This window comes from Tetrao urogallus (assembly GCF_951394365.1).
Source record: "Tetrao urogallus genome assembly, chromosome: 5".
Classification (NCBI taxonomy): domain Eukaryota; kingdom Metazoa; phylum Chordata; class Aves; order Galliformes; family Phasianidae; genus Tetrao; species Tetrao urogallus.
In genome coordinates, this window is record NC_136818.1 from 47,152,198 (window position 1) to 47,166,096 (window position 13,899).

The 13,899-nt window shown below is 41.5% G+C and overlaps 1 protein-coding gene across 1 annotated transcript; it reads right to left on the bottom strand.

Annotated features, from left to right (window-relative positions):
* Nucleotides 1-913: 913 nt before the first annotated feature.
* On the bottom strand, nucleotides 914-12,808 carry LOC306946576 (annexin A8-like; the record flags this gene model as incomplete). The annotated part of the gene is made up of 12 exons (XM_079535649.1): nucleotides 914-970; nucleotides 2,249-2,371; nucleotides 2,722-2,780; nucleotides 3,001-3,096; nucleotides 4,243-4,336; nucleotides 4,837-4,896; nucleotides 5,511-5,590; nucleotides 6,185-6,275; nucleotides 7,039-7,152; nucleotides 8,595-8,689; nucleotides 8,968-9,061; nucleotides 12,788-12,808. The coding sequence occupies 12 exons, from the start codon at nucleotides 12,806-12,808 to the stop codon at nucleotides 914-916; spliced, it is 984 nt and encodes a 327-aa protein (XP_079391775.1).
* Between the last annotated feature and the right edge of the window lie 1,091 nt (nucleotides 12,809-13,899).

The following is a 13,899-nucleotide window of genomic DNA, read 5'->3' on the forward strand; positions in this document are numbered from 1 at the left end:
CAACGTATTTGCCAAAAATACTTTTTTCTCCCCCAACCACAAAGATATGCATAATCCCCATTTAAAAGAAAAAGCTATCCCTCTAAACACCACCTTATTACTCATAACAAAATTTTCCTCAGCCCAGCTTCTTTATGGCCAGCCCTGGACAGACACCAGAGCAGTATCACACAAGGCAGAGTCAGGGGGTTCACTGAAGAAATCTGTCCCTGTGCCAGAGCTGCTTGTTCAGGCAGGACGTGGAAAGCAGATAAAAGAAACACAAGACCAAGTGTAGCAAGTCACATAGGTGCTACTTGAAAGCCTTGATTCTGCTATGCCTAAGGATGTCTGGGTGGTACTTGAGGAACATGTCCATCAGCTTATACCATCAGTTGGTATCTGACCTAAAGATTGCTTAAACCTCATCTTGTGTTGAGTGTGTGCATCAGATTTGACAGGTGAAGGAGTCCAGGACAAAGCACCTGAAGCAGAATGCTCCTAGGGTCATTTACTTGTGCATCTGGCCCTCATACTCCAAAGACTAAGTGAGGAAACCTTCCTTGCTATTCAGACTGGAACAACACATTTTAGTTCAGGTGAGAAACCAGGATAAATGCCAGGAACAAGCACTTAAGAGATCAGAAACTTCTTTCCTTCACAACATGTTAAAAGAAAAGGGAAGCTGCACAGATTGAAATAGAAGCTGAAGAAAAACCAAACATAATTGGAAGAGTTTCTAAAACTGATAGCAAAGTGAACAGATTTTAATGTGTACTGAGCAACCATGCTCTCAGGGAGCTTTGGATATCTTCAGTTTGATCATTTTCTCTGACTTGTATCAATGCAAAGATTTTCTACATGTAAACGAAGAGGTGCCTGAAAATGTAGTTTTCTCTTTGTATCCATTTCAATATCTTCTTCCTCGATCTTGTCAGTCACTGCCACAGAGATTCAGCAAGGCTGTCTTGTAATCACCACTGGTGTCATCCTGGCAGGAGGAAAAAAAAAAAAAAAAAAAAAAGAAAAAGTATGAATGTCCCCCTGTTCAAGCTGACTGCTGCCTTTATCAGTGGATGGAATGTGCCCCCAACAAGAAAAAATACTTTGGAAAGAAAAAACAGACTTTCAGACAGCTGAAACCATCAGAAGTGAACAGAGAAATGAAGTCCGTAGCTTCTGCCTAAAAAAGCCAAAACATTTATGAAGTATTTTATTTGGAATCCTGGTGATCAGTTGATGAGGGTCCCATTCCACAGATCAGGAGAGATATCAAGACTTGTGTTCAGGGTATTCATGTAGTGTTCTCTCCCTTACAGAAAGGGAAAAGGGAAAGGGAAAAGGCAGTTAGCCCTGCGAAAGGACATTTTTAAGAAAGCCACAGATATGGTCACTTTGGTCTAATGTACTGCAGAGCACGTCCTGAGGTAAAAATTTTTCTCCCTTTGAATATTTTGTGATGACAGGTGTAAAGCCATTTCAGCTTCTCAGGAGGAATGAGTCTCCCATACAGACCCTTGAAAACTGATCATTAATCAACGTGACAGACACTGACAGTGTCAATTAGAGGAAAGGATCTTCATTATAGAATGAGACTTCCCATAGGGACTGATAAGGATAGGGCTCTTGTGCCATTTGCACTAGGGGAAAGAAATGCCCCAGAGTCCTTATCCAGCAAATGATAAAACCCAACATTTCAGCCCTAATAGAAAACATGTTTTTTCCACCAGGGGAGGGTCATTCACTAAGAACCAAACTCCAGAAGACAGTAAGCTCTGACAAAGTTTAGTTTATAAACTTATCTTACCACAACATGGAACCAGGTCTGCATGTAATGGTAAACAATAAAACCAAAAAAATAAAAAATCACAGCTGCTTTGACTTACATCACACTAGCTTAAGATAGTTAAGGACAGCAGAGAGGCAAAAATGGCATAGCAGCATGGGAAAGGTATAAAGAGGAAGATGAATTTAGGATTCATTTAGGAGACAATATAATGCACATAAAAGGCCTAGAACAGTCTCCTCTTGGGTTTGGTTTTGCCCAACTTACCCACAGAGCACACAGTCTGACTCAATTTTCATATATATATATATATATATAATATGTATAAATGAGATAATTTCTAACAAACCTAATGAAGAAGATCTGTGAACTTCACAGAAATATTTTTTACTGAAAAAAACTATCATGGAAGCATCCCATAGTATTGGGCAGGTTAGGAATGCACACAATGACTAAGAACCATCATATCAAGATGTCGCTTACCACAATCATGCTGGAGAGAGGCTGTCCTGCAATTCGCTTGAATTCATCCTTGATAAGATTTAAGTCAACTTCATTTCGAGAAACAATCACCCTTATGAGGGTCCCGTCATCAGTGCCAGCCCCCTGGAATAAAAGATACATAAGTCTGCAGTGTTAGTAAGCATTCCAGGGATAAGCTCTTGCAGACTGTTCTGAGGCTTTGTCCGCAATTTTTTTTCATGTTACGAAGGTGAGACTGGGATCCTCACAAACTCCTAAGCCAGAAAAGATTGATTTCCTTCGTATCTCAAGCTTGAAGTGTACTTTTCTACCCAAGATACATGAAGGAATTCTGCTATTATTGCAAAGAAAATCTCTTAAATTTGTTGGACTTCCCCACAGCGTTGGCTCTTCTAAATGGCATTGGCAGGAGCCAAGTTGCAGTTGCGTCTGCTATGACAGAAAAAAAAGTTTGTTGCAATAAAAAGTCTTACCTTTAAAGCATGGTACAGCCTCTCTGCAAAGTACTGACGGATGTTCCTTGTGCATCTCACTAGTCACATAAAAAGGCTCAGTAAGAATCAATGGTAATTGTAGTCCAAAGCAGCAGATTCAACACCATTTCCAGTCATTCAGCCTGCCCCCAGGAAATGAGCTAAGGACCCTTTATTTCCCACTAGAAAGCTTTATAAAGTATATCCATCTAATATTGTCAGTGCTGCAGGAGGAAAGACAACAAACTTGGACTAAAGAAAGGGAAAGAGGGCACTTACCAATAGCCAGCATAGCATCCTCTAGTGAGCCTTTAGTTTCACTCTTGATACTGTCTTCTATGCTTTTACCAGCAAGTTTCTGGTATTCTTCAAACACTGTTTAAAACACAAAGGACTTTGAATTTCCACCAAACAACTGCTCAGACATTTTATGTCCACTATTCAGAGGTACTGCTTGTGTGGTGATACGATGCTGTGCTCAGGAGCATGATTTAGCAGAGGGTTGTTAGGGTAGTATGGTTAGGTTGTGATTGGACTCAGTGATCTTTAAGGACTTTCCCAACCTAAGCAATTCTATTGTTCTATGAAATCAGAAATCCCTCTGAAATGGACATTTGAACCAGTTTTAGTCAGCATTAGACAAGCCCAGAAGGAAATTAAATTCATTTCCTTGATGATTGAGTAGGCCTCAAAGGTAGGCTGCATCTGAACCAACTGTTGCAAATCAGTTCTTAAAGGCAAGCACAGTCAAAGACCAGAAGACACCTCCTTGTTTTCAGAGCTGTTGGGAAATTGTTTGAAAACACAAGAGGGAGCTGGCCTCCAGGGGCTAGAAGACTGTCTCAGAAGACTTCAGCTTGAGAATGCTCAGGCATCAACAGATGAATTTATCAACTGAGCTCTAGTAAATTTAAACAGTAGTTGAAGTGCTTAGGTTCAGCATACATAACAAAATCCAAGTCAAAGCCTTGGACTGACTCAGAAGTCTTGAGATGATGAGACCAAGTCTCTTCTTCTTGAGGCAATGCAGAGCTGAGATCCCCCTTAGCTGGAGCGGGGTTAGTGAATTTCCTCCTAAGTAGCATCTGATGGTCTCAGAAGAATCCAGGAGAGAGCTGCAAGAAGCACCCTGTGGCTCTACAGCACTGTACAATAACAGGCCTTATCATTGACTTTTTTTTATCCCCAGAGGAACTCAAGTCCAAGGAATCATGAGAGCATGTTCCTACCTGGTCAGAAAGGGACTCTCTCCTTGGGCTTATAAAAATAACTTTATCATCTAGCCATTGCTACTGTATCAGGACTCCTATACAACCAATCTGAGTATCAGGGGCACTAAGTCTTCATAAGCCCTCACAGAAGCTGCTGACAGCCTTTAGGCACTGATTAGCCAAGGATTTGTAGACAGATTAAAGTGATTATTTCTGACTACCCAGGTTTTGACATCTATAGCTCTGCCTCTTGTTTTTGGCAAGAATTTTTTTCTGTTTTAAAATCTCGGCAGCATGGCCTGCTTCATACCTTTCAGCAAGTGTGTAGCACTCCTCTTGCACAGAATGGTGATGAACTGTATCTCATCAGTGCCCTTTATCTTCTCCCCAGCAGAAAAGAGAGCCTGTGATTTAACACACTATCATTACTTTTTCTGTGCATGCAGCTGGTAAAGGAATAGAGTTTGACTTAAGATATTGCTTTGGTAACGCAGCTTGAAGTAACCTAAAATATTATATGAACTGGATTGTCCTGGAGTAGTTGACTGTAGACCCTTGGCTGTGCCTTCTAGCAAAGGCAGTTGCTATCTCCATCCTTCCTGCGGCAATTAGAGCAGCCAACAATGCTACTGAAATTTCTTCCCTGCCCTTCAGCTTCCCACTCCACAATGCCCATGTTTCCACATATCAAAAGTAACTGAGCCTGAGACCATTTTTCATCTCTCCTCTTAGGGTCAGAAAGGCTCAGGCAAATCTGAAGAAACCAAAGCTGCTGCTTTTTCAGGACAATCCCTCTTCCCAGATACTATTGCTCCAACCCCATGCTAATCGGAACTCTGTCACCTCTGAGATTCAGGACAGGTGAGATGCAAGCATATCACTGATGATGGGCATTTGAGTGTACCTCTGCATCCTGGCGAGCCAACGCTGTATCCACATAGAGAGAGGCATTGTCCCTCTCACCCTACGGGAAGAAAGCAGGTAATTCATGAGAGCAAGTAGTTATCTTCCATGCAATGAAGATAGATTAAATACTAGACAGATTATTTTTTCCTCAGCTATTTTCACAGAGCACTTATTTGTTAATATTTCAGTCAATATGATTGACTGAATATGATATGACTCTTGACTAAAAAATAAGCAACTTCTTGGTTTTACTTAGTATTACTAAGTTATTTTGATGCTGGGTAGGAAAATTTAGAAAATTCAATAGGATGAATGCATCCAAATACGCTCTCAGTATTGAGGAATAGTGATGAATTGTAAGGAGAACTGTTTTTCTGTAGTTGCTTTTTTTATGTATAGATATCTGAAGTCGCTTTAAATTATAGTGACTTAATGCATATGTAAAAGTGAGGTGTTTCTCTGCAGCAGAGCTGACTGTTCTCAGTTCTTAGCCTTTGCTGCTAAGGAAGAGCTCCCTGCCTCAGTCACACTGAAGCTGAAAACACAGAGAACCAGTCCAAGTGACGGTATGTCCCCATAGTTTGTGATGGTCATGACTGCATTGTCCACTCTACTGCATATCTTCTCCAAGAAGGCAGAGAAAAGTGTGAACATCCTTTTTTATAACATCACCTGAAGAAGGCAAACTAGAATCTGTTTGAAGTAGCCACTTGTTTCCGATGCTATGTCTTGTTCCAGATCAGAACCGTATTCTATGCAAGGAAAAGAGAAAGACAATGGAAGTGATTATTTGGGTGTTACATAAGTATCTACAACAGCCTCACACTAGTCAAGAAAGTTGCTGGTGGAAAACGCAGACTGAGATCAGCATATACCCTCAGCAACACCCAGACAGGCATTCCCAGCTCAGTACACCATTGCCTCCAGTGACAAAGGTGTAAACTCATAACTGATGCTAGGCATATACTTTAAGAGTTACAAGCATTTGATAGATTTCCACCTACAGCCCATCTGAGAGAAAAAAAAAACACTAGAGGATAGCTTAGTTTTATTTGCATCCTAAAAACATTGGGCTTGGCCCCCCCCCCCCCCCCCAAAAAAAAAAAAAAAAAAAAAAAAAAAAAAAAAAGATTTGCTGTCCTCTTCCTCTGACTGAAAGAAAGGGAGTCTCAGATTCACTCAGCTTAGCCACATTCTGTTTGTCAGGCTGAAGGCGGTCAGGTTGTACCTTCTTGCTCTTAAAATCCGTTTTCCTGCTGACATTGCTAGCTGGTAGCATCCCTGCTGCTACGCAATCAGGCAGTACATTGCTCTGACCACATAAATCAGAGCCTCAAGCACTTTACCTTCTTTGTATGCCTTGATAATCTCTTTGATCTGCGCCTTTGTTCGTGATGCCAGGATCTCAATGATAACATCTTCACTTGTTCCCACACCCTTTAGTGGAAAACACAGTGGAGAAAAAGGTAGAGAAAGATGGCCAAATGAGGAGTCTGATGGCAGCAAAATGCCAGGCTGTGCGCTGAGCTGTTAGAAACTGCCAGCATGAAAGTTGGAGACAAAGCATATTTGGCTTGGATGCAGAACCATTTACATCAGTTTGTGAAGGATGATTTCATGTAACCTCGTCCTTCTGTAGCACATTTATGGATCTGGACCTTTAATAATGATCCATATTAGAGGGATGTGGGTATACCAATGTTTGTCTGCTGAGTCTATCCTTATACCACAAAAAGATACTGTGCCAATGGGTAAGATCCCAAGAAATCTCATTTTCTTTGAAGAAATCAATTTATTTGATTTCTTAAAGTTTTATCTCCTCAGTTGGGGGTATCATGGCAGTAGCTTAGGCCCCCAGGTCACTGAGTCTGTTCACAAGAATCACACTGCAGAAAGTAGGAGATGCTTAGCTGGAATCTCATCTATGGATATTCATCTGTTGCCAAAGGAGAATTTGGCTCTTCTGCTGTCTTACCCACTCTGAAACATATACGCTCAGAAACTTGCATACATCCCAAAATAGTTCAGCAGTATTTTGAATGTACACTGATAGTACAACAAAGTATTTCTCAAAGGGTACTGTTGATAATGAACTTAATCACCTACTAGTCTAGTTACTATCATTTGCATTAATAAACACAGTTACAGGAGGTTAGTACTTGATATACACTACCAAAGTACCAGAATGCAATTGTCTTACCTTCATGGCATCATACAGCTCCTTGGCTTCATATTTGTATGGGGGGTACATGAGAGCTACAATGAGCCTCTCAAAATCACCACTCAGTTCAGATCTCAGGCTGTCAATCAGATCCTGTTGAACAGACAAGAATCACATTATGAGCCTCAAAAGATCTCTACTGCCTAGTGCTGTTTCCATCCCCATGACCTACATCCGTGAAGCTGAATGACATCAGTGTTTATAGTTTAAGAAGAAATCTTGAGGTTGGAAAGGACACCTAACTACAAAATGAATTTTGCCTAGGTCCATCCGCATAGAATGGAATCATAGAATCGCTCGGGTTGGAAAAGATCTTGAAGACCATTGGGTCCAACCACAACTTAACCATACTAGCCTAACTCTAACAACCCTCCACTAAATCATATCCCTGAGCACCACATCCAAATGGTTTTTAAACACATCCAGGGATGGTTACTAAACTACCTCCCTGGGGAGCCTATTCCAGTGCTTAACAACCCTTTCCATAAAGAAGTGTTTCCTGATATAATTCACAGCTGATATAAATCACATTTCTTGCTACTCCACTGCTCTAACTTCTTCCAGATATAATTAATTCAGCATCAGAGGAGGAAAGAAAGAACTTCCTCTAACCTGTTTTAGGCAGGGAGCAGAAGAGGCAACTGAAGGCCTTGAACTGAGGACGGGACATAGACAATATCCAAAGCCTGCACATGCACCCAGGACTTCTATAGAATCTAGCACGCAGCCCGTTTAAGGACAGGCTTCAAATCTTCCTGCCGTTATAATATAGGTTGACTTATTCTGTTTTAAAGGGTACATAGCATTCTATTCCTTGTCCTGTACTCAACCCTGCACATGTTTACTTCCTTCTCTTAGATCACTGCAAGGCAGTTCCTTTTGCAACAAGGTCACTGGTGATTTCCATTTCTATACTGATCCAATAGCCTATATTATTCTTTCCAAAAACATTCCCTCCCCCCACTCCTTCAGATGCAACTCTCACACAATTGGCTCCATAGTGGGAAGAGTTTGCAGCACAAAAATTTTCCTCCACAAATATTTTATCCAAGATGGAAAGACAGCCACACAAAAACAGGGGTGTCAATAATTGCAGTATGTTTTCATTTTTAGAACTTTCAAATAAATGTAATGAAATAAGTATTTAAATAGAACTTCCTTCATCATTTAAAAGAGCCCCAAACCAACCCAACATTCTACTCAAAAGGCAATTTAAAAAAGTATAAATTTTTGTTATGGGTTCAAAACCAAAAGAATTTACAATATAAGTCAAAATAGTTTTTTTCTTTTCACCCCAAAGAATATTCCATTCAAAATATCTTTCATGAGAAGATCAGAATCTTTGGGGGGAAAACAGTTTATCCCACCAAAAATAAATTTCACTTATTCACCTCAGGCCTTATATTAAACATTATCCTATTTGAAAAAGATCTGTACGTTGTTTACACCATGCCTGCAAGATGAACTGTACACTCATTTACTACATCCCACACACAATGAAACAGTGACTGAATACAGCTTTGTTTTGGAAGCACCTTTCCAAACTGTGCTTTGAAGGATTTGGCAATCTCTTGCCGCTGCTTGTTGCTCCTCTTGGTTAGGACTTCAATTATAGCTTGTTCATCAGTCCCTATGGAGAGCAACAATAAGTTGTAAACACAGTGCACACAATAATAATAATAATAATAATAATAATAATAATAATCTCAATTCAAGTAATCACAGAGCCTTCCCTTGTTTATTGCCTTCATGATGTGAAATTTCAAATATGTCTTGTAGATATTTTTTTTAATTAATTTTGAATTTTCCACATCTGTCATCTGTCTGCAGTTCTCTTAAGGAATGGCATTCATCTGAGGAATCATAAACACAACATAGAATTTACACATGTGACTGGAGTCAACTCACCAAGGCCTTTCATAGCTTTGTAGAGAGTTTGAGCATCAGGTGCAGGGTCAAAGTTTGAATAAACCCCTATCACAGGCTTGCCCTCCTCTTCACTCTGAAAAATAAGAAAAATACTGCACTTGTTGCTGCTTTTCAGCACCTGAAGAGAAGGTATTTTAGACTGTAAACTCAAGTTTCTTGCCTCCACCTGCCTGTATCAGCCTCTGGCTCCTGGCAGGAAAAACGAGGTCAAGTGCTGTTGCAACCATCATTAGCTGCAGTTAGTCTGGCAGAAAAGCAGAGTATCCTGGACTTTACTATTCAAGCCCTTTTATACTGCTTCAGAGCATGCATACTGTCTGCCACAGTGCTATCACAAACTATGTTTTCCAGTGCTTCAGTACAGTTGTTTAAAGCATTGCCTTTTGGGCTTAGTGGAATACATGTGTTTTCAGAAACCACTTTTATAGGCAGCAGCTTTTTTCTGCAGCTCCTTCACTCAAATACAACTTGTTTTACATAAGAAAGCACCTCTACTGGAGGCAACTGGATTAAGAGGTTGCTTTGAAGGAAAAAATCTGACTGGAGAAGTGCAGTTACAAAAAAGTCCTCCCCGAGCTGAGAACCAACTACATAGGATCCCTCCAGACAGACCCCTAAACAATTTCCTGGGGCAGAAAGACACAGTGAGACTTATTCCAGAAATTAGTGAGGTCATAAACCAGAACTCAGGATTAAGAGCTTCACTTTAAAGCCATTACTCAAGGGAATGACCTTGAATATATTGACACCTCCACCAACAATGTCTGTCAACAGGGAGGTATGTGGATGGTTAGTCATAAGTCATTACCACTTTACTCCAGCAATGGACACAGTTCTCTCTTCCTCAGCAGTGGAAGCTGCCCAGGAAACTACAGTGTTCTCATAGATGGACTTGTATGGTTATGATTAATATTGAACTAATTATACCAGGATGACTTGATGAATTTTCCTACAGGGACACTCTTACAGACAGGTAAGAAGCACCTTCAGAACAAAGCTTACAGACCAGAAGTAATTGCAAGAGTTGTCCCATCTTACTTGCGTAACACTCCAAGCACCACCTAGCAACCTCCTGCTTTGCTGCAAACCCATCCTGCTCCTGTTCCCTACATGATAAATGTTTTTCCCTTCTCCTCCTAGAGCCTTTCCAGGATGTTCAAGCCTTCCCTAGAGCTAACCTTCAAGCAGTCCTTGCCAAGTAGAAAAGGTTGTGGAGATTTTTCTGAGCACCTGTATTCCTGACTCTGGAAGATTCCTAACAGGTGCTCCTGAGCCAAAAACTGCGATGTACACTGTCGTGCCATAGTTAAAGACAGTCACACTGCACTGTATAGGCACTCAGGATGGCTCTCGCAAGCCAACTCAAGAGTCCTTATCTCCAATGCTTTACTGGTAGACATATCTAGTAGGTGTTTTCATGATGAGCTTTGAGAGAAACAGTATGTTCAGCAAATAGCAAGATCTGAAAGAACCTTTCAATTTGCTGAAGTTTGCTTTTCAGGCAGCCCAGGGTCACCTCCTGTGCCACCACGCCCTGCTCCTGGCAGAGAGAGCCACTAAGGAAGAGACAGCATCAACAGGAAACTTCTAACCAGATGCAGCTCTGTGTTTCACCAGTTACTGAGCAACAATCTTAAGGCTGTCACAAGCTGTGAAGCTGTCACTGCAAAAAAAGCCATCCCCAAACATTTATCATAAGCTCAGAATAGGTGGGTTGATGGAGCTAGCAAGACCAGCGCAAGCTTTTTCTGCTAGCTTTTCAGCTTCTCTGTGAAATCAGCCAATACCAGCAGATCTCCCTGGAAAGCAGGTTATGCTCATCTGTCTGATTTTGCTCTGAAAAAGCTGCACAGTCCTCTCTAGGGTCCACGTCAAGAACGCTCTGGATCTGTGCCTGGTGACTCAGGGTGAGAGGCAGTATAAAGCTCAACTTTCATTTGGAGGCAGTGGAAACAAATCAACAATGGTCCTTTTTTTGGTATTAATTCTAAGGAACATTACAGCCAATGCTGGCTCAAGGAGCTTACTCATAACTCACTCATAGGCTGATCTGCTGTGTTTAATCACAGGTACGATCACAATTGGTTTCCAGAGAAACCCTGTTCAGTTTGGTCTTGTTTTCCAGATGGATTGATGTTATAATTGTCTAACTGAAACTACTCAAAGCATTTGTGCCAGTCATAGATGAATAACTGGCACAAAAGCGATGTAATATATGTACCCTACATCTGATGCTTTGAAAAGCAGTTTATCAAAAACCTGAAATGTGGATGATAATTGGGACTACTGTTTTTCAGTAAACTTCTGAGTTTTCCATTTGCTTTTGAATTGTGTTTTTTTATGAAGGATTTTAAGAACAAAAACAATTTCAATCACCTTTCCATTGCCATCTCCTCTTCTCCTCATCTCTCTACCCACAACATCACAGATAAGAGACGTCTAGAGCTCTCAATGGCTCTCCTCCTTTTCTCAATATATATTCAAATGATTTTCAGCCTGGGGGAAATGGGGGGCACAAGCAAGCAGAAAGGGAAAAATTGAAGCAAGAGAGCTTCTCCAAGCTTTAAAAAATAATCTGTTTTACTAAAATAACTTCCAAAATGAAACAGGGAGGCAGAGGTAGATCACCAGGAAGGAAAACTAGTTTAGTGTTAAAAAAAAAAAGAAAAAAAAACAAAAAACCACAAAGAAACCAAAAATCTCCAACGCCTGAGGTTGGGAGAGCTTTCTACCTGAAGCCTTGGGAAATAGTTTGGAATGAGCTTGGTGTTCCATGCCCTTTAGGTGTTTTTCCCCCCTCTGGCTCCCACACTTCTCAACTACAAAACTATAAAAGCCTGAGAAGTGGTCATATCCATGATTTCTCCTTTGTAGGATGATGGCTCCCTGCCCTCCCTGGCACAGGTCTCCTGCCAGCCTCACCAGCAAAGGACTCTTGATGCCATCAGCACCAGGACTGCAATGCCCCAGGGGGGAGAGAAGCCCGCCAGAGCCCTGTGTACAGACTGCACCCCATCACGTGTCACTCTTCAGTAGCTCTCTTCCAGGTCTCAACTCTAGATATCTGGAGTTAAACCCCAGGGAAACCCAGCCTCCCACAAAAGCTAGTGTGAGAGCTTCCTTGATGGCTGCAGAGCTGGCACTTCACCCTAGCACTGCCTCTTGGCCTCAGCTGCGTGAGATGCTGCTTCAGGGCACTCACGAGTATCCCCAATCTACCACACACCTCCCAGAGCCACAACAGTTTGGAAAAGAACAAACATGCTATTTCAGGCTCCTAGCAGACTTATAGGGTGTCCAAATCCACACTGTTGCACCAACATTCAAAAGCCACCAAAGACAGACACAGCGGCTTGGCAGACCACATCTCCCTCCATGACCACAGCCTACCAGAGCAACTGGGGACCAAACACGGATAAGCCAGTGCCCTGAAGCAGTTGCAGAGGTGAAGAAGAGGACAAGGAACTCACAGTGTTCAAACTTAACGCAGATTTCAGCTGCTCCAATCTCCAGTGCCATATTCCCATAACACAAAGCTACACAGCCATAACCCTGCACCACTCAGTTCCAAGGCAGAGGGAGCCTGGTCTTCTTAAAGGCAGAAGCAAGTTAGCACCTTCATTAGCCATGGTTTTGGAAGTGCTAAAAGGTATTTTATAATCAGAAAACCAATAAACAGGTTTGGATTGATTTTTAAGGGGAAAGACTTCATTCCCACACACTGCCTAGCGCAGCTGATAAGTTACCTTATTATAATGCCAAAGAAACCAAGGTGTCTTACTTTACTTTCTTTACTTACCCAAGCCTTCCACCATGCCATTGTGATCTCAGCAGTGATAGCTGTGCCTGTTGATGAAGGAAACCACACACATCACACCTTGCTGTTAGGGAAACTGAGATTTGAAAAGGGGTGGAGAAGAGGAAGAAAGATAAGTTCTTTTCAGTAGACTTACCACAAGAAAATTAGAATAACTGTGCTCCTCACGAGGCTTATTCCCTCTGGAAGCTGCAGAATATAACTGGCCTCTGTGCCTGGAACTGGCAGGTATAACCTGTCCCTATCTACAAATTCCACGGGGTAACGCCCGCAGACATGGCTCAACCTGTTTTGATGTATGATCTCACAGGGAGAGATCATGTTGCCTAATAAACCACGCTTTCCCTGTGAGGAGCCCTATGTTCAACCTCAGCTGACTAAAGCTCATTGTAATACTTCCACCGCTTTCCCCCCACACCCTTCCCTGCCAACACTTTAGTCTCTGGCACTGATACAACATACAAATTACAGCCAGGTAATTTCTCGGCATTATACTCCACTGAGACCCAGCAGGTTCTGCTGCAATGGAATAAGCCGCTCTCACATTATTCTGGACTCTATTTCTACCAAACTGGACCACAGCAGACCAGGACTCTCAAAGCTTAAACCTTCTCCTAGATTACTTTAATAAAAAAAAGTCTAGAAAAAAAGGCAAAAAACCCAAACACCTAAACATATCCTACAACTTGCAGCAAAGCTCAGTTGAGTAGCAGACCGTACATTGACTAGAGAGGTCTGTCCCTGTCACACACTAGGACTTGCAAAGCATGACTAAGAAAGCATTTCTGGGCTAACGCAGAACAAACATGTTTAAGGCTAACTGCTTTCAGCAGCCTCAACAAGGTTACAAGGCTTGCACTTGTTGTTATTACACATTAAGGCTTGGAGAAATTTGATTTTTTTTTTCCTTTTCCTGTTTCCGTTCTTAATACTTTAATATGGAGAAGTGTTTTTGTGAAATCAGCTGAAATATCTTATGGCTGTGGCAATATTTTCCTGTCTAGACTTTTGTCAGAACCCATGGTGCCAGAATTTATTTATTTGTTTTTAAATGGAAAACTGACCTGATAGACACATTCCCACCAGCCATATCT